At 39.2% G+C, this 26,510-nt stretch overlaps 1 protein-coding gene across 12 annotated transcripts in view; it reads left to right on the forward strand.

Annotated features, from left to right (window-relative positions):
- The window catches only part of MEIS2 (Meis homeobox 2), a 215,560-nt gene that overhangs the window by 184,373 nt on the left and 4,677 nt on the right, over positions 1 to 26,510 (forward strand). For all 12 annotated transcript variants that reach the window (XM_030931211.1, XM_030931205.1, XM_030931206.1 and 9 more), the window contains one exon: positions 25,499 to 25,557. In XM_030931211.1, coding sequence (XP_030787071.1) covers positions 25,499 to 25,557 — 59 coding nt within the window. The remainder of the gene's footprint in view (positions 1 to 25,498; positions 25,558 to 26,510) is intronic.

Below are 26,510 nucleotides of genomic sequence, written 5' to 3' on the forward strand. Positions count from 1 at the left end.
CTCCCGAAGTTAAAGCCAGAGACTAAGCGCTATGGTGTTTTTCCTTGAAAATGCTAGGAAGATCACTTCCTTGAAATTATTTCAAACCACATAAAATAACACACAGTATAGGAAAACTGAGTCTGAGTATAGTTAATGACTTCTAACACAAGCTGAGTGGCTGTCCCTTGAACAGAATGTATGCTTAGGCTTCATGTTCTATTGGAACTGATCATTTCGCATTTTCTTTTCCATGCTGCTGCTTTTAGCCCTGTGATTCACGTAATCCACAGGGTTACATGGGCCTCCTCTAGTCAGTCCTACATATTTCACAGGCATCACAAGATACCTTTTCTTGGTGATACCTATCATCAAGGCAAACATCTCATTAAAAATTTATCCAAGGTGGTTTGGCAGCTTTATTCTACAGGGACTGCATCCTAGAGAGCTTTATATGCCATGTTTGATTAACAAATGGAGAATTTATTAGATTTATGTGGCTCTTCGGGGTTAAAAATGAACAACAGAGTTTTGTTTTGTTTTGTTTTTTCCCCAGCCCTTCTGAAACCTTTGGGGTGTGCTTTTACCAATAGAAAACAAGATCTGTTACCTCCCGGCCGTGAGCACTGGTTAAATTTCTTTCTTTTTAATTTTTTTTTTTCTTTTTCTTTTTTTTTTTTTTTGAGACGGAGTCTCGCTCTGTCACCCAGGCTGGAGTGCAGTGGCCAGATCTCAGCTCACTGCAAGCTCCGCCTCCCGGGTTTACGCCATTCTCCTGCCTCAGCCTCCCGAGTAGCTGGGACTACAGGTGCCCGCCACCATGCCCGGCTAGTTTTTTGTATTTTTTTAGTAGAGACAGGGTTTCACCGTGTTAGCCAGGATGGTCTCCATCTCCTGACCTCGTGATCTGCCCGCCTCGGCCTCCCAAAGTGCTGGGATTACAGGCGTGAGCCACCGCGCCCGGCCAAGCGCTGGTTAAATCTCAGCTTCCACCCTTGTTTGTCAGACTGGTCAGTTCCAGTCTAGATAAGGGATGTAGAACAACAGATTCCACTCGACCTCCATAGTAGTTTTTCTTTTTAAATTGAAGGACTTGATTACTTTATAACTTTTTATTGTTTTATCCTCAGAACACAGGCGATTCTGAGAGTATAGTTCTTATAAACTAAGTCAAGACTGTATTTCTACTGTTTTCATTTGGTGAAATTGAGAAATAAGATTGTTATCTGCCAAAGGAAGCATGGAGGTCCATTTTCTCACTTTGTGATCCATAAGTCATCATCCCATGTGGGCTCAAATTAAAGGATTTTTAGCAGACCTGTTTTTATCAGTGAAATAGGTTCTGCATCATTCTCCCCTTTAGCCTTATAAGATTTCTAAGAATTCTTTTATAAAAAGAGAAAAGTGGTACCTGAAGAGCAGTATAGGTTGCTAAGTGTTGCTGGGACTTTAATCTCCAGCCTCCGTTTCTTCTTATTTTTCTTATTCCAGCATCACTATCCATGCTCCAGTGACTATGTAGTATAACTTCCTTCATCCTTGACTTTAAGGAACAATACCTAGGTGGGTATGTTGTTCTTACATGCCTAAATATTTGGACGAATAATTTGTGAGCTCTAAATAAAGATCCACCTGTGGTGTTTATGCTCACCCATGTCAGCGTAAGGAGAACGTGATACTCTGAAAGACAACATCTAGCAAAACAGCTTAAAATTCAGGCTGTCTCACTTATTACTTGCTCTATTTCATGTACATTCCAATAGGGGGTCATTGTAGATAAAATACCAAGTACAAGTCAATAACAAATTTTGATGCTCATCCTCCAATGTTTAAGTGATTATAGAAATTAGTGCTATGATTGGACCACTATACACATAAACTAGCGACTAATCATAATTCTGGTAATATTGAGGATTTCTAAAATTACTCTTTCCAATTTTTTTTGTTTTTTTTTTTTTTTTTGAGTTGTCCAGGTTGGAGTGCAATGGTGCAATCTCGGCTCACCACAACCTCTGCCTCCCGAGTTCAAGCGATTCTCCTGCCTCAGCCTCCTGAGTAGCTGGGATTACAGGCATGTGCCACCATGCCCAGCTAATTTTGTATTTTTAGTAGAGATGGGGTTTCTCCATGTTGGTCAGGCTGGTCTCGAACTCCCGACCTCAGGTGATCCGCCCAACTTGGTCTCCCGAAGTGCTGGGATTACAGGCTTGACCCACCATGCCTGGCCTTCCAAAAATTTTAAGTACATAAAACGTTGATAATATTTGTACAAGTATTTATCCAAAAATGTATCCAAATATGCCCATTATTTGGATAAATCAAACTTTCTTTCTTTCTTTCTTTCTTTCTTTCTTTCTTTCTTTCTTTCTTTCTTTTTCTTTCTTTCTTTCTTTCTTTCTTTCTTTCTTTCTTTCTTTCTTTCTTTCTTTCTTTCTTTCTTTCTTTCTTTCCTTCCTCCTCCCCCTCCCTCCCTCCCTCCCTCCCTCTCTCTCTCTCTCTCTCTCTCTTTCTTTCGAGACAGAGTCTCCCTCTGTCACCTTGGCTGAACTGCAGTGGCATGGTCATAGCTCACTGCAGCCTCAAACTCCTGGGATCACGTGATTTTCCCACCTCAGTCTGCAGAGTAGCTGGGACTCAAACTCCTAAACTCAAGCAATCCTCCTGCCTCTAGGCCTCTCAAAGTGCTGGAATTACAGGCATGAGCCAATGCCTAAAATCTTTAATCGTTACAGTTATGAGGTAGGTATCATCTCCATTTTACAGATGAGAAATGGTGAGTCAGAGAGGTCACATAGCTAAGAAATTGCACCAGCAGGATTCAAACTTACCACCTAACTTTAGTCCAGTACCTTTTCTACTAAGCTTATGACTAGGAGTACTTGCTGTATCTGTGCATTTGCTTAAGTAGTTTTCTCTGTCTGGAATGTTCTCTCTCCTTCTGTCCTTCCCATTCCCTCCTGTCAGAATCCTTCAAGGAAGGGCCCAAAGCTTCCTCTCCTCCTCCCCTTCTCATCCAGGTTATCTTCACCTTTTCTGCACACGCATAGCCACTCTTCTGCATCGAGACTCTTTCATCTTATTGCATGGTCATCGCTTTATTGCTAAACTCCAACCTTTCTGAGAGCAAGACTAAATCTTCTTCATCCATGTATGCCTTGCAGTGTCTACAGGATTGTAAGCATTAACATTTATTTGTAGAATTATTTAAACATGTTTCCTTGTAATTCTCACATGCTGTTCTGATGTCTTTACTAATACAAATTGGACTTCACATTTCATCTTCAGGTTAAGTCTTTGAAGTAGACTATATAGTTTATTCTCATTTTACATTTGAGAAGATGAAGACACAGAAAGGTTAAATAACTTGTCCAAAATCACTCAGTAAGTGGTATAGCCAGAGTTCAAACCCAGATTTCCAAATCCCATACTCTTCATTAAATTGTGCTGCCTCTCTCATCACACAAAACTTAATGGATAGAGGGCTGTATGTCTTGTTTCTCTAATTAAATTCAGAGATCCCTAAGATATGAAATTAATCCCAATTTTAGTGCTTTTTTTATTTGACAAATGTGGCTTGTTATACAGTCTCCTCTTTATATACTTCCTGACAAGGTCCTTTATGTAATGCCCAGTAGGCAGCAGACACTGAATAAATATTTGTTAAAGGGGATTAAGAATTGTGACTTCTAGAATTTCTGCAGGCAATCAAAGATTATTAATGAGAGAAAGGAGATGGACCAGGGGAACCAGAAGACCATTTGAAGGAAGATAATGGAAAATTTTCTTGTAGATGGAATAGCGATGAGATAAGCAAAGAGAGGCTACCATTTTGAAATTCTCTGTGTGTGTAAAGAATTCGTACTCATGTCTCTGGTATGGACTTCTCACCACTGTGTTGATTTGCTTCCAGTGTTCTCTCGCTTCCCTCTGTCATTGATCCTGACACTCTTATAGGTTGTGTTCAGTACAGTGATGAGTTAGTGCCCTTAGGTGACATTTTACCCAGGTGTTTCCCTAGAGTATGATTGGAGATAAAAATCTGTTTAGGATTTCCTTTGTAGGAAAATTCAAGAAGTCTGAATTTTTAGGACAGGTACAGTCTGCATTTAAGGATCCTGATGGACAGGCTGAATAAACAAAGATAATTCAAATTTCAAAAGAGTTATTCATGTTTAACCCTTCAGAACTGATGAATGAGAAAATTAGCATGGACCTGTTGAATCGGGTTCAGAGTAAAGGCTTACTTTCGTTTATTTTTTCCTCACAAGCTGGACCACATTCCCACACTAATTAATTTTGAAGACTTTAAAAATGCTAACCACTATAGAATTCTATGCACCTTCTATGTTTTTTCTATATTCTTCCTTAGAACCTACTGGCTTTCAAATTTAGATAAGTGAAAAGTTCTGGTCTAGAACTTTTCTAGAGATGAAGTAGTTTCCAAGGCTCCATTTTATGTGTCTGCTGTAATAATTGGTTCCGTTTCTCTACCTGACTGGGAAATAGCAGATAAAGAGTGTGCTGGGTTTAAGATAGTTTATGGGCCGGGCGCGGTGGCTCAAGCCTGTAATCCCAGCACTTTGGGAGGCCGAGACGGGCGGATCACAAGGTCAGGAGATCGAGACCATCCTGGCTAACACGGTGAAACCCCGTCTCTACTAAAAAAATACAAAAAAACTAGCCGGGCGAGGTGGCGGGCACCTGTAGTCCCAGTTACTCGGGAGGCTGAGGCAGGAGAATGACGTAAACCCAGGAGGCGGAGCTTGCAGTGAGCTGAGATCCGGCCACTGCACTCCAGCCTGGGTGACAGAGCGAGACTCCGTCTCAAAAAAAAAAGAAAAAAAAAAAAAAAAAAAAAGATAGCTTATGGTCAGGTTGCTGCTGGTTCCCAGAAGGTCTTTCAGCTGCAGGCCTCTCCTGAGAAGACAGGAAAAACAACCCTAAATATTCCTAATTTCCTAGCCCCCAATCATTTGCATGCATGCGTGTATGTGTGTGTGCGCACATGTATGCATGAGTGTATCTGACTCCCACTTTTGCCACTTACTAAGTGGTGAATCTAGGCATATTATCAGATTTTGCTAACTGTCAGTTTCCCCAACCAGAAAATGGGGATGCTGATAACATTATCCACTCCATAGGATTTTTGGGAGAATTTAATAAGAGGATACATGTATGCATTCAGTTTAGTGTCTAGCTCAATAAATGCTAATTATAATAATACGAATGAAAGCACATTATGAAGTATGAAGCCCTCTTAGAAAAGGAAATGTTGTTGGCTGTGCACAGTGGCTTACACCTATAATCTCAACAGTTTGAGAAGCTGAGGTGGGAGGATTGCTTGAGGCCAGGAGTTTGAGACCAGCCTGGGCAACATAGCAAGATATCATCTCTACAAAAAATTTAAAAAGTAGCCAGGTATGGTGGTGCACACCTGTAGTTCTAGGTATTTGGGAGGCTGAGACAGGAGGATTGCTTGAGCCCAGAATTTTGAGGATACGATGAGCTGTGATCATACTGCTACACTTTAGCCTGGGCAAAAAAGTGAAACCCTGTCTCTCTCTCTCTCTCTCTCTCTTTTTTTTTTTTTTTTTTTTTGAGACAAAGTCTTGCTCTGTCGCCCAGGCTGTACTGCAGTGGTGCGATCTTGGCTCACTACAAGCTCCGCGTCCCGGGTTCATGCCATTCTCCTGCCTCAGCCTCCTGAGTAGCTGGGACTACAGGCGCCCGCCACCATGCCTGTCTAATTTTTTGTATTTTTAGTAGAGACAGGATTTCACCGTTTTTGCCAGGATGGTCTCAAAGAAAAGGAAACTTTAATGTAATAAAACTATGAGCATTAACTGACACCTGAAATTTTTCACCTAAAATATACATTAGCTACAAGTCTTCCAGAGTTTTCACTACATGTTTCACTTGTTCTCCAAGTCAGAATTTGATGGACTGTGTCGTTTAGAGGACTGATAACCCAATAGAGCTGTGATAACCATCTATGCCAGATTTTCTATAGTGCTAACGTCAAATATTTTGTTTTGTTGCCCTCCTAAGCATACTCATCTTTACAAAATTTACCCTGAATTTTGGTTCAGCCATGGTTATTATAATAAGTACAGCACATTCTTCCACTTGATTCAATGAGCTCTATTTAGTCAAGAGACTAAATCCAGGTCAGATTCATGGACTGTTGGCTTCACTTAAATGAATCCGGGATACCACCATTCATAAATGGGAATGGACCAACCCCTGCTGGCATAATGATCAGTGGGAGGAGGAGTGGGTTGGGCACTGAGCATTCTCCTCACTTCTGGAGGGGGCCCTTGAGATGACAGCATATAGGTGGGGAGGGCAAGGCAACTGTGACACCTCCCTGGGGTCCCTTTGGTGCCAGGGATTTACAGAGCCTCAGCTGTCAAAGAACAATAAATTTTCCTTCAAAATATAAAACATAAATCAGTGTTTCCTAAACACTGAAAGGCAAGAAGAAACTAAATCCCCATAATAATGAAAAGAATCCTGTTAATTAAATCAGCAAGGTAGAGAGCTTCCCTCCTAGCGCACGTCCCAGCTGAACAGTAGAATACCTTGGAGACCGAAACTGAAATCCAGCTTTTTCTAGATTTCAAGCCGGCATCCTGAGGGGACATTCAGGAGAAAAAAAATAAAAATCTTAAGAACAGGACATGTAAACACAACTTTTTTTTTTTTTTTTTTTTTTCCAGAAGTTGTACTACTATGTTTATCTGGGAAAGGAAGTTGCAAAACAAATTGTAAACTAGGCTCAGTATATCTGTGCCAACCCCTTATCAGATTTGCACCAGTCACAGAGAAGCTGAAGGCTTGTCGCTGTGAATTAAATGCAGAAGAACACACACAGGATACTCGAGGAAAGGAGAGAGAGATTTCATTTCTTCTGATTATTTGTTTGTTTGTTTCAGCCATAGCCTATTTCAATTTATTTGGCTCCTGAACATCCTGGCTTATGTTGTTTATAACAACAAGTGTTGACTTCACACGTCTTTCTTTTTGTCCTGCAAAGCTATTGGTATAGATTTGAGGGATTTTTTAATGCTTGGTTAATTGGCTAGCCTTCCATGAAAGAGTGTGTTGCTGCGGTTGAGGAAAGCTGGGGACAAAAAAATAGAGGTTAAGGTTTCTTACGACTCTGTTACGTTTGGGAATTGAGAGCCATATAATCTTACTACCCTCAAGCCACCGATAGCAATTTCTATTCCCATCAGCCAGAGTCCTCCCAGGGATGAAAGCCACACCCTCTCGGCTCCACTTCAGCTTTTGGTTTTATTCTCCAGGCCTCTCAGAATCAAGTCACTTTCCCCCATCCTCTACTAACCTTCACATTTTACTGCCAGAGGGAGCACTTTTCAAATGGGAAACTCAGAAACTGAGACCTCCCTTCAGAACCTGTCCATATTTGAAAATGCAAAAACTACTCAACTCTCTTCTAGACCCCAATATTTCATCTTTCACATAGTCATTAATCACATACCGGTTGTTACATTCACATTTTTGAAAAGTATATTATGCATGTCATGGGACATATTTGCAGTATGCCAAAGTTCAGTCAGATTTATATTTGTCTACAGCAGAGATGTGTCTTGAATACTCTGGCACAAGAGTTTCTTATTATCATCTGTGTTCCCCTTGCATTCTTACGCTTCTCCATCTTCTTTTGTCCAGTTCATAACCACACATGCACATACTCAGAAAGATCATTTTCAGTACTGATGGTGGCTAGTGCTGCTCAGAGACCAACAGTGGGGTATAAATTTATATTGATAAGTAGAATTGGGGTCACAACTGCAAGGTTGCTAACCCCTCAGATCCCACCATACCACCAATCGCTTTGACCTTAGAGGTGAGGATGGCAGAAAGAAAGGAAGAGGTCAAGAAACTATGGCTCATTCCTAGCTCTTCATAGCTAAGAACAACTTTAAGTGGCAGCAAGTGGACACCATATGATATCAGTTTAGTTTGATTCTTGGGGCAAAGCAAAACAAGATGGCGGATCCCAGCTCAGTTCCAAGAGCTTCTCTTCCATGACCTCAGCTGGGTTATGGATCATGGTCTGATTTCTTTTCCGCAGGGTATATTTTTTTCCTTCTGACCTTTCATAGTAGTACCTGTGTGCTTAGGAGGAAAACAAATCTCCTTAAGCTTTATTTTTCCCCCCGAGTGTGTCAAGTCAAGTGGGATTTAAGGTCACAAGACACATTTATGAAAAATAGGTGCATATGTGTGTAAATTCAATGTATGTGCATGTAGGCATATTATAAGAAATAAGTTTTGAGGCTTTTAAAATTACTTTTTTACTCTCTTCTATAATCTTTCCTGTAGGACTTTAAGGAACTAGTTGCTTTAACATTTTGTTATTTGGAAATGGCCAGTAGGTGATGTAAAATCTTTGTTTCTTTGGTATTGCTAATGAATATCTTAAGTCATGGATATATGAGTGACTATTAATTGATGTGGAATACCTGTTTAAGTAGAGGCTGTTAACTATTTCCTAAGGCCAAAATCTATGCTTGTTTAATGGAGAATCAAACTAACTGTCAATGCTATGCAGGTCCAAAATGTATGTCCGAATTTTACTTTTAATTTTTTAAACTATAAAAGTATAATCTGCAACCACATCTATGAATTAACTTGAAAGCATCACGTAGCTAACATTTATTGAGCATCTACTCTAACCAGGAGACTGAGCCAGGCACTAAGAACCGAGTAAGTCTGAGTTGGATGGTAGCAGTAAGCAGCTTATTCCAAATGTATACCAAATTTAAATATTAGAAATAACACTATAGTTCTGCCTTAATATTTAAATATACCCTTTATGTTATTTTGTATGTCCATATATGGTATAACTGCCAAGTCGTTTTTCTTCTGCTGTATATAAGTTTTTGAGTGATTAACCAAAGGCAGGTGTGGACAGTGGAAACAAGCACTGTTAAAAACCTTCAGGCCCTTCCACAGCCTGAGGGACGGGTACAGCACACAGCACCATTTTCTGTTTACACTGACATCACTTTGACAGTTTAGCACCTTTTTTCTTTTTTTGAGGAGTGGGGTGAGTAGCAAGTCTTCTGATTAGGAATTTTCAAAGACAAACTTACAAACAGAAGAAATAAAGTTTGCATTCCTTTATATATTTAGATATGACAGATTAAAAGCAAAGCAGGTATGCAGAGCATGTCTAATCCCTCACCAAGGTGGCACTCTCCAAATGCTTTGATGTCGCCTGGTTGCAAGGCCCCTGAGACTTTTCCAGGAACCAGATTCATTGACTTCATGTGGCTTGCCCATCGCTTCTGGTGTTCAAAAGAGAAAGGAAAAGGTCCCTGTACCTTCTTGCCTCCTTCCTTTATTGTACGGTTTGCTTTGTTTGTTTGATTTTAAAACTGCCATTATGTGAAAGTGTTGCAAGTATAAATAATTGAGAAGATAACTCTGTAGGGAAACCACTTTTGCTGCCTTTGTGCAAAGACAGCTCATTACGGCTCTGAGCTGCAGCATTCCGTAAGAGCAATTATGCAACATCAGTATGTCATGGATATTAACCAAGGGGAGGAGATAAGAGATAGGAAAATAATTTTGTAACTTATTTAATTAAATTTATTTGGTTTTTGAAATAGTTCCTTTTGTGTGTAATTTACCCAGCCACTCCACGGTTGCTGTGGTCTTTGCAGGACCGTTGTTCAGCATTTGTTTTTTGGCATTCCTCCTCAATTTCGTATGGACCTAAAATGTATTTAGATTGGGGTTTGATTTCCACCCAAGGAGAGGTTACCCATGAAAATGGAACCATAATTTGGTCATGAGGTTTTTTTTTATCCCCCCTAGGGCTTATATAGCCAGTTAATATATGTTAATACAACAAAGTGAATAAAAGGTTAAATAAGTGGGTCAGGCTCAGAACGAGTCCTGTACTGCTTACTTCTGCTTAAACGGAAGGAAAAGCCCATAATGGCGCTTGCCTGACTTTCACCCCCATCATTTTAAGAATTGCTTTGCCAATTCTTCACAGCAAATAGTAATTTTAAGTGGACCAAAACAGAGCTCAGGGTGTTTGCACTCCATGGTAATAATAGAGTAGCTGTGCTCCCTGGAGTCAATAAGCCCAACAATTGAGTCATTTTTGCCTCCTGTGAGTGAATCACTGCTGTTAGCCTGAATGACAGGATTGCTTATAGACCCAGAGCCCTTCACCAGGCTGACCTCATCTCGGGACAGCGAGGTTCAGAGGGCAGGCAGGTGGTGTTTAACACAGTTATAAGTAAAAGCTGATTTTGTACTTGTAAGCTCTGTAAACAAGAAAGTAGAATTGATTGGGAGCATTTGATGTACATTGATATACATTATCCAAAGCAGCACTTCTTTTTTTCCCGTCTCTTTCCTCTTCTCATTTCTCCTTCCTCTTAACATGGTCCCCACCTCCTCCTACCCTCTGCATGCGTGTGTCTCCAACACATGTAGCAGACATGCTAAAGTTAGATGGCCACACACAGCTCAGTCACAGTTCTGATTAATGAAACATCAAGAAAGTATTGAAAATATATATGTATATATGTGAAATGTATGTATATATATGTATACACACACACACATCTTATTCTTAAGATTATTCTTTGGTTTCAAACAGCTATTTTGAAGCAGACATTTTAGGCATAGGAAAATACCCAATAATCATTTTTTTAAAAAATATTCCATTGAGTAGGAAAAATATGACAAAAGTAAGGAAAGGAAAAGGCAGAGAAAGCATTTACGCCTAATATAATTCCCTAATAATAAAATTACCTTTGAGATAGCAAAGTTCTAAAGAATCTTTTCAGCCAGCACATTTTAGGGGTCAAGGTGTCATATTTGGGGTTGTCATGGGGTACTCATGTTTTATAATAATCTTGGGAGGTAGAATTATGAACAGGTTAGATATAAACGAGAGCCCTACAAGTGGTTCTTCATCTCTGAATCTGACTTGTGGAAATCTAAAGATGGAAAGAAAGCCTATTTTTAAGTTGGTAAAAGGCTTAAAAATATAATTTATGTTAAAAATTAGGATGCAGCTTCATTTTCTTTTCAAATACTTGGAACCCTAGTGCCCCTCAAAATCTGAACAACTAGAGTCAGGAGTTAATTTGTACCATCACCTTCTCTTAGGGATCCATAATACATGTCACTCTGTTAAAGGCTGTGACACAACCTGCAGCAGAGAAAGTGACTTCACTTTGTTTACCTTCATATTTGTTTTCTCCATATTTATTTGACCTTGGCCCCTATTCTGGAGAAATACCTGTTGATACTAGAGTTCTTCAGAGCACATTTGAGAGCAAAATGTCCTTACAAAGATATCAGAAAAAATATTTTTAAAAAGCTTTTTGTTTTGGGGGTTGAGACAAGTTCTGGCTCTGTTGCTCAGACTGGAGTGGAGTGGCACCATCTCGGCTCACTGCAGCCTCCACCTCCTGGTCTCAGGCGATCCTCCCACATCAGCCTCCTGCGTAGTTGGGACCACAGATACATGCCACCATGTCTGACTGATTTTTTAAGGTTTTCATAGAGATGGGGCTTCATCATGTTGCCCCTATTTCTCCTTTGTCTCCTTTCCTTTCTCAGTCTCACAAATCTTCGTCCTTCACTTTCTATTCTCTATCCCTCTCTCCCAACACCCCCCCGACAACACACACACACTCATAACACCTCATTGACCTCAGTTCTCATTCCTCTCCACTTGAGTCAACTGCCCCTATCATCCCCAATACCGTTATGTCCTGTACTGTGCATATTGCCTGCCAGCCTAGAAAAGCCAGAGGCCCGATTTCTTCCAAGTTAAATCCTTTTCCTCCATCACTTCTGTACCCACGATTTACCTGGCTCTCTAGTGCCCAGATAGATTCGCACCTTTACCTACTACTTCTAGTCTGTATCTTAAGTTGTTTGTGAGTACAAAAATAACTAGACCAGCGCCAGAAAGCTAGAGTTATTTCCCACCGTAGTTCTGTACCGCTCCGGGACAAATCATTTCATCAAGGATTCAGCTCTACCTCTTATCAAATGAGAACAAGAAAATCCCCAAACTCCCGGCTCTTTATTCTCAATTCTAAGTTATATCAGAGATGAAGGAACCCTATTGTCATTCACTCACGTAGTTATTCACTCACACACATTTTATTGAGAGTGTACTATATTCCTGGTACAGTGTCAATAATACAACTTAAGATGTGGCCCCTGCTCTCGAAGGCTATCTAGTAGGAAAGTCAGACAAGTAAATCACAATTGTGAATAAACACTGTGTTGGGCATATTAGCTCGGTGCCACTGAGGAAGTGCTTCTTAATCAGACTTTGGAACCAGGGAAGTTACCTCAAAGAGATTTCTGTGATGAGCACTTTGAAGGGTGTGTTAGCCAGATGGCCATAGCAGAAAGCCCAGCCCAGAGCAAAGAAATAGTGTGGTCCTGGTTAGTTAGCACATTGACTTTAAAAGTATTAATTGCTTTTTGTTTATTTATACATTACCTGACTCTAAATAATCTGTGGCAGTTAAACCAAGTACTAAATTAAGATTTTGTTGTGTTGTTTTGTTTTTATTTTATTATTATTATTATTATTTTGAGATGAAGTTTCACTCTTTTTGCCCAAGCTGGAGTGCAATGGCGCGATCTCGGCTCACCACAACCTCCTCCTCCCAGGTTCAAGCGACTCTCCTGCCTTCGCCTCCCGAGTAGCTGGGATTGCAGGCACCCGCTGCCATGCCCGGCTAATTTTTTTTTTTTTTTTTTTTTTTTTTTTTTTTTTGTATTTTTAGTAGAGACGGGGTTTCTCCACGTTGGTCAGGCTGGTGATCCGCCCACTTCAGTCTCCCAAAGTGCTGGGATTACAGGTGTGAGCCTCCATGTCCGGCCAAGTTATTTTTTGATAAATAGTGTTGTTACTTTATCTATATTGTGAAAGTGGAAATATTTCAAATGCCATCGTTTCTATTTCTAAAAATTAAGTTAAACCACTTTAGAAAATTCTGATATGAGATGTGAAATCTGAATGTGCTGTAAAAAGTCTTTCAAATTGTGGTACAATGTGTTTGCTTTTTTGTCTATTGGAGATTACAGCTTTGTGGGTAATGTCAGAATCAAAGGTTGATGTCTCTATTTCTCAGCAAATCGGGGGGAAGAATCCACTAACTAACCCTCTAAAGCTAAAATATTTAAGGACTAAAGCAGATGTGGCATAACTGCTGGTTTGCTAGGTCTCTTGTGGTTTATAAAGATATATTTTATGTCTTTTATGATTACGGGATGATGCTAAAAATTTTGTGGGTAATAATACCGTCACATTGGAAAGACTGCATATAACATCTCTGGAGAAGATACAGAATGCTACCCGGCTGTCAAATCAAAGTAAAAGATGTTTAATTTGTCATTAAGAAAAGGCAGTCAGGAAATTTTATTTGGAATTTGGTCTTTGATGTGTGAACATCATAAATGTGAGGATATTAAGTCATGTATTCATGGATTCTTTTTTGCTTTCTGACATAATGTGTTTTAATAATTTTTAAAGCTATTGTTAGATGTGTAGCTGTTAGAACTGTAATTTATTTAAAGTGATTTTTAAAATTGTTTAGATCTTTGATTTTTCTTCTCCATCGGCACCTTTACTAGATGCCAGTATAAACTGGTTAAATAGCATTTGGTTTAAACAGAAAGAATATACATATGCATATTCATGATATTTTGTTTGTTGGATCTTTTTCTTAATATTACTTGACTTTCTGTGTTTTAATCTCATTTTTTCATATTTTGGGATGAAGCCACTCTAAAGTTTAACACCTAGGAGATTTCTCACTTATGGTTCCCTTTAAAAGTGCTAAAATCTCAGCCTCTCAAACAAGAGACCAAGCTACAATTTAGAGAAAGCAGTGGTATTGATAAAGGGCCCTAAGAATGTTGCCACCTTCCGAATGTGTCCTCTGCCACATCCTTTCTTTTAAAGCAGCAGGAGAATTGAGAGGAGGATAAGAGCCTGGTCCATCCAAACACTTCTGGCATGCCAATCTGGTCTTCTGAAGTATCCCCTGCTGCTTTAGAAAAAAGAGATCCCCAGACAAATGAAAGGGCCACGGGGACATTCACATGCATAACACCTTCCCTCCAAGTGGCTTTAGATTGCCCGTGTGTTGGGGTGGTTTGGCCTGAGTTGAAGAATAGAGACTTGAGAACCATTTGTTTCCACACCATTTTGGGTGAAGTGCTATATTTTTCACCTTAAAAGCCCATTTAAAAAGAAAAATATGGTTTGAAAGGAGGACACAATTTGGAAGCCATCACACTTAATGGAGCCCCTTTTAAATGTAACACTTTATCCTATCAATTCTCTTCTAAATTAGTTGTCACTACCTAGAGAAAACCCACCCTTGATTGTTTTATGCTATTGCTTAAAAACACGTCGTCTTTTATATATATTTTCCTATTCCAGTTTTAAAAACTCTCTGGTAAGTTCCATCACTAAACTTAACTTTTGTTAAGTAAGGAGTGGAACGTCATTTGTGTAGCAACACCCAGTGTAACATCTATGTAATTATCATCGGCCTCTAAATCTAGTCACACAAATTCACTCAAAATGTAAAGAAAAAGCGAATTGGACCTATTAGGAACAAGGCCTTGACCACAGAGGTTTTTACTAATAATTGACTTGGCCAATCATGATCAGATAAAGAACTTTCTAAAATTTACAGGATAATTTAGAAGAGGAAGGAAGTAATTTTTTTGGAGGTAGCCAGGCAGTTTATCCTACTACCTACTCCTGCAGCTCTGGAATATGCATATAGCTTGGAAAATAGGAAGAAATTAGACATTTTGAAGTTATGTCACTGCCTTTTGCTCTTCTTTTGTCCTTGTTTTTGTTTTTTTTTTTTTTTTTTTCTTTTTTTCTTGAGTGGCTTACATACTGTCTCGGCATGAAAGTCCTATTGTCAAACCAAAGGTAACTTTTGAAAATTTGAGTTTGCCTCTTCTCACCACAACAAATAGGAATTTCTCATCTATTTCCAATTTTCATCAACTGAACACCATAACATACTAAACATAAATTCTCAGACTTACCCTCTCAATATCTTTTGTATTTATATCTCTCCTTTTTCATCTAAGTATAATTTATCAGCAGTCTCCCAACCAAACACCCTTTTTCTTTTTATTTCTACCACCTTCATCAGAGTTCATTTTGTTTCCCTCTTATGCCTGGATTGGACAAGAACTTTCTATCTTCTCAGCTTCTAGATTCTCATCCGTTCAGTTCATCCTATACATAGCTCTTGGAAAGATCTTCCTCAAACACCATATTTTATCATTCTACCATTTAGGAATTTCAAGGATTCAATTTATCACTCAAGAACCTCCACCAGCTTGCGTGTTAAGCATAGCCATGTTTTCCAGATCGAAGCTGGGAGCCAGTCAGAGTTCAATTCCTTCATCCTCCCTTACACAAAATCGGCCCTGTTCTGCACGGGTGCCTTACAGCACGCCATTTCCTTGTTTTATTTTCTTCCGGTATTCCACATTCTTTTAATCTGGTCCAGCTTTCTTCCTCCAAGAATTTGAGATTAATCTTTATCTTTACCTTCTGTAATTGACCTCGTGACCCTCATTTACTGACGATGGGCTATTTTGATCTGTAATGATTTGTGTGTTCTCCAATTGTGATTTTCAGTTTGTTTCTGTGGGTGTAAAAAATAAAATCTTTAAAGGCATAACTTGCATTTTCATATATACGGAGAAAGAAATTCATATAACTAGATATGTATGTATTATTTATAATTTTATATATGACTTTGTCTTATATTCTGTCATTAAATTTGTTTTATGTTAAGTATAGAATAGGGAAGATTTACCAATGTGTGACACATATATAGATTACTATGGACCTTAAAAATTACTTGGTTTAATTTTTTTAAGGATTAAAACAGGATGAAAACAAGCCTTACATTATATCTGCTCCTTTATACCTAGCTTTACCTTCTGCCCTCTTCCCTTGCCAAACCCAGTCTCTCATTGGGAAACATACACACACACACACACGCACACACACACACACACACATGCCCCTAGAGAAAGCATCTATGAATACAATTCTGTGAACATGGAGGAGGTGGGTGATTAGTAACTTTTGATCGGCAAAAGGGTGATGTAGGTTAAAGCAAGAAATGAAGGTGAGCCGGGCACAGTGGCTCAAGCCTGTAATCCCAGCACTTTAGGAGGCCGAGACGGGTGGATCACGAGGTCAGGAGATCGAGACCATCCTGGCTAACACGGTGAAACCCCGTCTCTACTAAAAAAAAAAAAAAACTAGCCGGGCGAGGTGGCGGGCGCCTATAGTCCCAGCTACTCGGGAGGCTGAGGCAGGAGAATGGCATGAACCCAAAAGGCAGAGCTTGCAGTGAGCTGAGATCCGGCCACTGCACTCCAGTTTGGGCGACAGAGCGAGACTCCATCTCAAAAAAAAAAAAGAAAGAAAGAAAAATAAAATAAAATAAAAAGAAATGAAGGTGAGAAAAGTCTCTGTTCCCCTAGATAGAGGGGAAGGGAGCGAACACTAGAACATGGCATGATTGAGTATAATAGAAGTGAGAATGTTTAGCAACCATTCTTTTCTCCTTTGTTTCTGGCATTTTCACCCCCCACCACCCCCCGACAAAATTCCTGTCTTTAAGCTATGCAGTAATATGTCTAAATATCCTAGAATTGATAACTCTCTCTATATGTATGTGTGTATATGTGTCTTTGTGTCCCTATCACCCCTACTTCAGCAGCAGCACAGAAAACTGAGCCAGGTGTGAATGAATTCACCTCTGGCAAAGTTTATTGCTGTGTGTGTGTGTGTTTCCATACATGTACATGTGCACACATACACAATGCACATACATATACATACCTACATGTGGCTGATGACTTCTCACAGTATATTTCAAAGCATTATTGCATGTCCCGCTTAGTTGATAGGGCATCTCTAGCCTGACAGATTTATCTGTTGAGAATAGGAGTATGCATTTGAAACCAGTTTAATTCTTAACAAGACAATGCACATGTCTTATGTAGATTTAGTTGTTGATTTTTTCTCCCTGATAAGTTACTTGGGGAAAGTCATGTCAATATAAATCAGTGGTAATGAAATCAACATTATAGCATCTTTGATAATGCATTTGCTAAAGCCTTTCTGGACGTTTACCCAGCTCTCAATGATTGATATTACAGGCAGTGGATAAACATTTTTGATGGATCTGTTTGCTCACAGATAAAAAAAAAAAAAAGAAAATGTAATCCTTTTATCTCTTTGATTTAAAGGGTGTAATGCCATTGGAAAGGAAGCAGTTCAAATGTGGTCATCATAGGTTGGTGGCACCAAAAATAGAAACTCACTTAGGGTAAAATTTGCTGTCAGAAAAAATGGAGCATTCTTTCTGAACTCAGGAGCGCGTGGTTCATGTGAGCTTCCTTGTAGATGGTTGCTACAATAAGGCTTCTTTCATACAGGTGTGTTTATGCCCCAGGCTTGCTGGCCACAGTCCATTCCATTTACAGAAGCTGAATTAAACAATAACTACCGCACTGCAAAAAATGGTGGGGGTGGGAGGAAGGGGAGGGGGAAAGGTGAGCGTCAAAGGAGATGCCTGAGAGCTTTGTTAGGGCCAAGAAAAACCCTGTTGCAGTTGTCAGAGCTTGTTGATGTTGCTGGGAACGGCACTTTTTTTTCTCCTGGATTTTGTGGTTCTGCCTTAGGAAAGAAAGTAAAATGGAACGGAAGAACAAAGTCCTACTCTATAAATCAGCAGCTGCTCCTTGCCAGATCAAAGGAGTGACATTTTTGCTCCTGGACTACTTGTCCACTTGAGGGCTTGACAGGCAGCTAACAGCTGGCCTGCTAGACTGTATGGGAGAATCAGCCTACATCTTCTTCTGAGCAGATGACAAGCTAATCAGAGACATATCCATAGCACAGGGCATGTGAGTGCACCTTGATCTCTTCAAACATATCTAATACATAATTGCTAAACAGCTTGGTGCATTTTTGGCCAGTTAATGCTTAGGTGGTTTCCATTAAGAAGTAGGATAGAGAATTAATACTTCAATCAAAGGTGATTATGAAAGTTAAAGAGATACTAGATTTGTTGGGATCTTTTCCTCTTAGAGTGAATTAGTAAAATGGCTGGAACATAACAGGAATTGGCTAAGAATGCATGCAACTGATTGTGAAGTGACTGGTTGATTCGCAAAGCCAGGTCAGGCTACAGTGTTCAGATACATGAGTAGGTAATTAGAAATCAGTAGTTTTAAAAATGATTGTGCCTGCTTTTTATGTTGATAGAGTTAAATAAAGTTGTAGATGTACTTTCTGTGTCTGCAAAAAGTTGTTTTCAGAAGCACTATAAGGTGTGTAGGTATCCAGATCTGGAATTTTAATGTCAGTAGTAAAACTTTCAAAGTAATTCAGTTTCTAGTTGACTTCCATCTGCAATAAATCATGTACAGGATGAGGTAATATACTACAACTTATGTCTATTGACTTAGGATTTTATCTTTAAAAGGATAGATCCTAGATATGAATAGCTAAGGAAGTTTGAGTGTTTTCTCCTCCCTTGCTTTCAAATAGCTTTGAAAGATCACTTTTATAGTGCATGATAAATAGCTACATATGAATAATCTGATAGTATTCTGTAAGAGTAACAGTGCTTCAAAATCATAACCTGCTGGGATGTTTTGTTACATGCCATCAAGTGTGATTATATTCATGGAACAGTGTTTACTGTTGCTCAATATTATAAAGGAAATAAAAGATAATTCCCTTTCTGGGGGGAAATCTCTCAAATATTTTAATTAAAAGATCCCTATGTTTAGCCATATAAATCTTAGTTAAGTAAAATGACAAATTTTCTCAATCTCCTTTAAAAATTCTTTTATATATAAAAATAATTATATTTATTAAAAATTCCAACAGTACAGAATTATTTGGAAAAAAAAGATAGAAATCTACAATTCTCCTATCCATGCCTGAGAGACAGCCTCTGTTAACAGTCTTCACAAAAACATTTTACTGGCCCAACTTTTCCTTTAAGAGGTATAGATGGAGTACAATAAATTAAATTATTATAAAGTGTTTATTGCCCAAGGCAAGTGAGCAAAAGACTATTTAGATCTAAGACACCTAAAGAGAAGAGTGTGTGAATTTTTTGCAACTGAGATTCACAATTAAAACTTGATCTTTGCAAGTTTCTATTCTTAGGCAGAGTATTAGAATTTGATATGTGATCTAGAGCAAGGCTTCTCATACTTAAATGTACATAGATCCCTTGGAGATCTTTTAAATTGCAGATTCAGATTCAGTAGCACAGGAATGGGGACGGTAATACATTTCTGCATCTCTAACAAGCTCAAGGTGATGTTGCTACTGGTCCATGGCACATATGTAAAGCAGCAAGGATCTAGGGAACCATACAGAGAGTGTGATTCCAAAGAGCTCCCTCCCCTATCCACCTCCCACCCCTGCAGGCAGACGCCTGCCCCAGTGTCTAAAATCTCCACCATAGCATTGTACATTTGGATTAAACTGCGATTTTTAGAAAGATCCTGCAACATGAACATACGCTACTTGTAGGAGTACAACACATTATTACCCTGTTGCCGATCCAGCACAGATTTTTGTAACAGCCACCCACCTATTCCTAATTCCTATCTATGAGAGAACAGAGCTATTTAGGAGCATTGGATAGGTACATTTTGACTGTAAGCTAACATTTAATGAGCTTACTATGTGCCAGGCATTGTGCTAAGGATCTTGCATACAAAATCTCCCTCAATCCTCAAAACCACCCAGGCCCAGTTATTTCCTCAGTTTACAGATAGGACACAGAGTGAAGCTTGGGAAGGCTAAGAAGAATTCTTAATTCTATGTCCAAATTCACACAGCAAATAAAGGGCAGAGAACATGAGCCCATGCTCTTCACCGTATTACTCTATGCATAAGTCTGGAATATACAACAATAATTGAAACGAGCAAGCTGAAAGTAGAGTATTTTCGTAAAGAACCTACATGAGCCCCTGTAACTTTAGGGAAGAATTAGATGAAAGTAAGAATATTGGAAAAAGACAGTAGAAGGCCATCAAGGATAAGCATCACCTACTTGATAATTTTGCCCAGGGCCTTTTATGTCAGCATGAACACTCCATTATTCAAGCCATATTCATAAAGGTACGAAATGTTTGTGATTCCAGATTACCATCATGTTTTATATTATAAATTTATTAGTATTTAGTTCATGTGTTTTTAAAGGTGTAGGCAAATCTAGTATTCTATCAAATTATAAATCAAGCTATTGCTTAGGGAAAGTAATTATGATCCATGAATCTGTCCCTAAGTAACATATGAATCTCATTCATTTACCTTACTTTGCTCATGGCTGTCTGTGAGAAAGGAGCCATTGTCTGGTCACCAGTGGTAAACTTACGTTTGCGATATGACTCCATCATTTGCGTGCCCAAGTTCACCTTCAAAGGCATTAAACTTGCCTTATTCACTCATTTAACCACTTTAATGTATCTTACTGAGAAAATCCTACTCTCAGCCATAACTATAGCACAGAGAAAGACTTGCTTTTTTTGTAAAGTAAGAAAAAATGGAGAAATTTGATAAGTGACTTGCTCAGGCTGAAGTTTCATCCTTTGAAACACCAGCCAAGAGCAAGCGCTGTGAATAAGCACTGTGGCTGATGGGTCCCAGGGCTGGGGACAGTAGGGAAGCAGGGCCTTTTCATGTCACTGAGCTACCTACAACACCTTTCCCCAATTGATCTGATCCCTCTTCAACAGTTCAGTCCCCTCCTTGCCCAAAGCAATCGATGCAGAAGCTTCAATTCCGGCTCTTCTTGATTCCTCCTCAGAGTGTTCAGGGATGGCAGCTTTCCAGGTAACTCCATGGAGGCCTGCACTTTCTAACAAAAGGAATGCTTCCAAAAGGAGTTGGTTACCAGGTGTGGCATGAACTTAGTGAACCAGAAAGAAGGGATTTATCAGCCAGTTAAAAAGTTGGGGGGTGGAGAAAGAAAGGAATAAAGAAAAGAAACCAACAACAAACAGGAATAACACCTAAATCTACTTCTATCAGTCTGAACTATACTTTGGAGTAAAAAGTCTTTAAACGGAAAATCATGATGGTCAGAGTTCAGTTGTAGAAAACTATGCAAAGCTACAAAGTTTAGACTTCCTAGGAGCAGGAAAGGCCTCTGGGAAACAGCTCTTCAGCAAGGCAGTAAGATGAGATTACAGTGGTATTTGCTACCTTGGGTTTATTTGTTTTAATGTGTTCTTTCTTCATCTCTGAGTTGACTCAGAAAGGCCTCGTGATTCTTGGATCATCATTGAATTTATTTCTATAATTAAGTTATTTTTAAACTAACAGTCTTAGTATATAATTTTTAAGGATCACACATACTCATGCATTTTCTACTGGAGATCGAGACCATCCTGGCTAACACGGTGAAACCCCGTCTCTACTAAAAAATACAAAAAAAAAAAAAAAAAAAAAAAACTAGCCGGGCGTGGTGGTGGGCGCCTGTAGTCCCAGCTCTGGGGAGGCTGAGACAGGAGAATGGCATAAACCCGGGAAGCGGAGCTTGCAGTGAGCTGAGATCCGGCCACTGCACTCCAGCCTGGGCGACAGAGCGAGACTCCGTCTCAAAAAAAAAAGAAAAAAAATTTAGAGAAAAAAGAGAAAAAGTAGTCTTAGTAGATACTCTCCCAAGCTTGTGTATGAGCCTGGATACTAACTGTGAGTTCAATACAAATCAATGGAACTAAGGCTCTTTAGGGTCTTCATTCCCTAAGGACTCACTAATGAAATTATCTGTAGCCCTTTAAAAAAAGTCACAATGAGGCTAATGAAATTTTTTTTTCTAAGTGAAATCTAGATAAAGCTAGACACGAAGCTTCCTGGCACATTTTATGGACAAGTTGTAAGAAACTCAAGAGTGTTTTTTAAGAACTGTTTAATATTGAAGAAGACTTTGTAACTTAGGGTTAAATTGTTTAAACCAATAGAGAAGTAGATTGTATGTCTGCAACTTCAAAATCATTCTGGTATGACATTAAAACTTAGAGAATTTTTTTAATATCAGATACAGATGAAAAACCTAACAGTCTTTGGATTGGAAATAACTTGTGGGGGTTTTCATTAAAGTTGGGTGCAGCTTGCTGCATTTTGGTTAGTTGGATGTCTTCAGCAATTTTTCAAATGTTTTGGGTTTGGCAAAGTCCAAAATGTTTTTTGCCAAGACCCTCTTTTCCCCTTATTTTTTAAACCCGTGTGAAATTCAAGGATAACTTAATCCATATGTGTCTGATTCATTTACACTTAACTCATCAAAATGTTATTTTATAAGACCCATTTAATATCCATGGAAACTTCTGAGTCTTTTTAAGACAAGTCTTTTGTCTTTGAACCAGCAAGTTACATTTTTCCATATGAATGGAGCCTGAACCTTGAAAGACTGAAGATGAGTTGATTTTCAACTTAGATTCTTCAAATTTTAAGTAAAATCAAAGCTTGACATTCCATTTACTACTTGAGCACTGAAAAAGGTCATTTTAAAAAAATATAGATTAGAAGATGTGGAAAAAAATTTACTTCATGTAATTTTGAGAAAAGACCATATATGGAAATTTCATCTTAGAAATATTAAACAAATAAAATTATTCCTAGTTTGATTTGTTTTAGTCTATAATTTAAATGGCTCCATGTTATGTATGTCAGTGTATTTTCTAAGAGTGGCCTCTGGGTCATCAGTACTGGTGGGAGGCGGTAATTTCATTTTTTAATGTCAGGGTTTTCTTACAGTCATCTCATTAATTGTTAATTTTCATAGTAACATCTATGATGTCAATAAAATATCCCAAGATCAGGGGAATTGACAATTGGCAGGAGTTGTATGTTAAGAGATTTCTGAAAATTTGGGGCCCATATGTTTTTAAAATTCTGTGTGATTTGAAAGAATGTGGTAGAATTATGAATCTGGCAAGAAATAGCACTATGAATCAAAAACATTGTTTGAGAACAAAAATCCAGAGAGGCTAAATGGTGCCCAAGTGAAAAAAGCAAAATCTCTGTGACCCTTTGTAAAAGGACCTAGTGAAAACTTTCAGAGGCTTCTATTCATATTTGCTTAGGAGAAGTGGGCAAAGAAAGGCCATTGCCATAACTGCTAGTGAACATCCAGTCCATGCCATGGTAACTAGTTGAAAATGTTATACTGGAGTGGCATTTCCAAGTTCAGTGCTTCTATAAAGACCTGCTAGCACACAGAATGCTTTTTTAATGTTCTGCATTGTTGTGTATCCCCCATTGAACAACCTTTTGAGCGGACCCCGTTTTTACTAATGTAAACATTCTGACGAGTATCCAAAGAAATGACCTTTGAGTGAACCTCTAACCTTCCCCGTAATTATTTGTTTGAAGACAGTGTGGAGTTCTCCTGCTGAGAACTAAGAACCATGATGCCTTGCAGCTCTGTGAGTAAGGGAGTGTTTGGGGGAACTGGAGAGAAAGACATAAATAAGGGAACAACCTCCAGATGTAAAGAATAAAAGAGTGAAATTAAAAAGGGAAAAAATAGCAATTCATTTTACCTAAAGAGTCGGCCTATACCAAAAAAAAAAAAAAAAACAAAACAAAAAAAAACTACAAAACACAAAAACCAGGATTAGTAGCGCATAAAAGGAGGTAAAACCCCTGCCAAGTGTGTCCTCCATGAGAAACTTCAAGGAGAAGAGACTTGTCTGACTCTCCTGAGCATCTCTGCTGGTTTCAAGGTGAGCTGTTAAAAACAGTTCCTGGGGTGGAAATATCAGGTCAGTCCTCCTTGGTTGCTGTAAAAGTGGTGGGGAAAGAGTAGATAATTAAGTTCTTTTTCTGATTGGAGGGATACTTCTGGAAGTCTTTGTGATCTTGTCAGATACTCCTCAGCAACATTTCAGGTGACAGGTGGGAATAAAGATGAAGTTTCAACTCTCCTTTTGTTTTCACCTCTACATAGCTGGTCACTTTCTTTTTTGACAACTGACCTACACTTTCTTAAGTAATAAAGAAGTCCATTGTTTTGCAAACAAACACCATATGCAAAAGGCTCCTTTGGTTTTCTCCCAGCTATTATTCCTCAGCTTAATTGTATTCCCACCAGAGTGCTCACAGGAGGCCTGCCCGAGTGTGGCCTGACTGTCCTCCTCCAAAGGGACTTCAGCTTTCCCAGAACGCAGAGCTGCCAGCACACACTGAATTTTTCTGGCTAATTTCAAAGAATGAGTTTTCAGTTCCTGCCTGTGGCCCCAGGTGGACTCATTAATCATGAAGTCCCCCTGTGCTTAAGATCTGAAACTGGAAATATTGACAGATGTTATCAATGGGTATATTTTTAAGGAAAAGCTAGCTGGATGCTCCCTGCTCCTCTGAAATGCATGGTCAGTGAATCCTGTGCATGAGCACAAATGTGTGGGGAATACACGTCGTTAAGTGCACAGGGACAAGGGTAACTCACAAATGGTAGAAAATTGTTTTGTTTTTATTAAATTTGGAGAAATAAAGGCGATTTCTTATCATCTTACTCTGTTTGTACATGAATATTTGATGGGCATTATTAAACATTAAAGTAACATGAAGTAGGCACTTATTTTTGGATTTCCAACAAAATTAGATCCAGGCTTCTTAGATGAAATAACTGCTTCTCCTTTGCATTCCTGCGATTCAGTCACCACCTGATTTGCAAACGTTTCTTGGGCTCTAATATCAACCATGTGTACCTGAGGCTCTGTCTTTCTAGTGGGTTGAAAGGTGGCTGGGTTTATGGTTGGCAGTTACCTTATCCTCTGCCCTGGGTGTCCCCGCTTAGGCTGGAAAGGCTGCCCCCAGCTGGCACTGACCTCTGAATGACCCCTAACTTTACAGGCTTAAACTGCAGGAGTTGCCGAAGAGAAGAAGTCTTTCTGGCCAGCACTTATTACTGCTGTGTTGGTGATAAAACTTCAGACAGCCTAATTGATGGCTTTGCTGACCTAACAATACCTTGTGAAAGCCGAGTGCTAGAGCCTGGTCTCCATTTATGACCAGCTGCAAGGGGAAGTTGGGTCTCCCTATCACGGGGAGTCTAGGGAAAGGGGAAAGTCTTCCAGCCTGTGAACTTTAACCAGATTCCTACTTGTTCAAGAAGCAGAAGCACAATTCGAAATTAACAGAAGCTTTCTCATGAAGAACTTTTTTCCCTCCCTGAGCTCTTTCAGCAAGTTATCTTGGTGATGACTACACAGTGACGATGGAGATTACCCAGTCGACTATTTTTGAACACTGAAAGGGAAAATCACCTTTAAGTTGAAAAGTTAATTTTCAGAAGAGATTTGACTGTATTTTGTGCCCCTCAGCGTTCATGCAAAGGTGTTCGCAGAGTACAGAAACGGAGTTTGATGACTGGACTTCTCTGTTCTGTTTCAGGTTTATTAATGCCAGAAGAAGAATAGTACAGCCCATGATTGACCAGTCAAATCGAGCAGGCAAGTTCCAAGTAGTATCTTTATCTATATTTATGGCCCACAGGCACAAATCCTCATCAAGTTAGACTCCAGTAGTTTCCTCATCTGGTAAATAAGTGCTTCCACCAGGCATTCTGGATTTTTTTTTTTTTTTTAATGTCCCCAGAATCCCACTCAAGGAAGCAACTTCAGTAACTGGTGCTAATTGGAGATTTCCCACCCTGACTCTACTGAAACTGCTTTTTATTTTCTTTCTGAATTGGTAACTGGGCACAAGTATTAATGCCACAAGCGGCGTGTTTGTGAGCTCTGGCATTACCCCTTGCTTGTCTGCATCCAATCATTAGCACACTCTCATTTTTTTGTTACCTACAGCTCCTTGGTGTATGCTTGGCTTTCCGTTCTGTAGCATCCACTGTTAAACTTGTTGTATCCGTTCATTTGCTTTGGCTATTCATAATATTCTATGAAAGCCTGACGTGCTGCATTGCCACCATTATTTTTTATTAAAGAATTATTACCTTTGTTTAAAATACTTCACATCCATGCTGCTAAAATACATGTGAGCTTTTCTCACAGTTCTCTCAATTTCTCTGAAACAGTTTTTACGTGGTACTGTCAGAACCCTCCTGGTGTGCTCCAAGTCATTTTGTTTTGAAACAGACTTTTCCTCAGTTTACAGAGGGGTTGTGGTCTCCTGCAATAAGGCTTATAGGGAAAAACAGTTTTCCTTGGGGTGATGGCTGCTGCCATTAACAACGGTGTTAAACTTGGTGGAGATTTTAACCGCAGCCTCGCTCTAAAGGATTTGTGGAAATTAGTCATCCTTTGGCAAAATTTCCCCAGTGACGCCAAAATAATGTTCTCACTATTGGAGGCCGGGGGCCTGTTGGAGAAGAACATAAAACAAAGGAAATATTATATTTACTGTGTTTGTATTTCCTTGGGTGTGAATAAAAAGGCAAGTATTTAAT

Source organism: Rhinopithecus roxellana, chromosome 5 (assembly GCF_007565055.1).
Source record: "Rhinopithecus roxellana isolate Shanxi Qingling chromosome 5, ASM756505v1, whole genome shotgun sequence".
NCBI classification, from domain to species: domain Eukaryota; kingdom Metazoa; phylum Chordata; class Mammalia; order Primates; family Cercopithecidae; genus Rhinopithecus; species Rhinopithecus roxellana.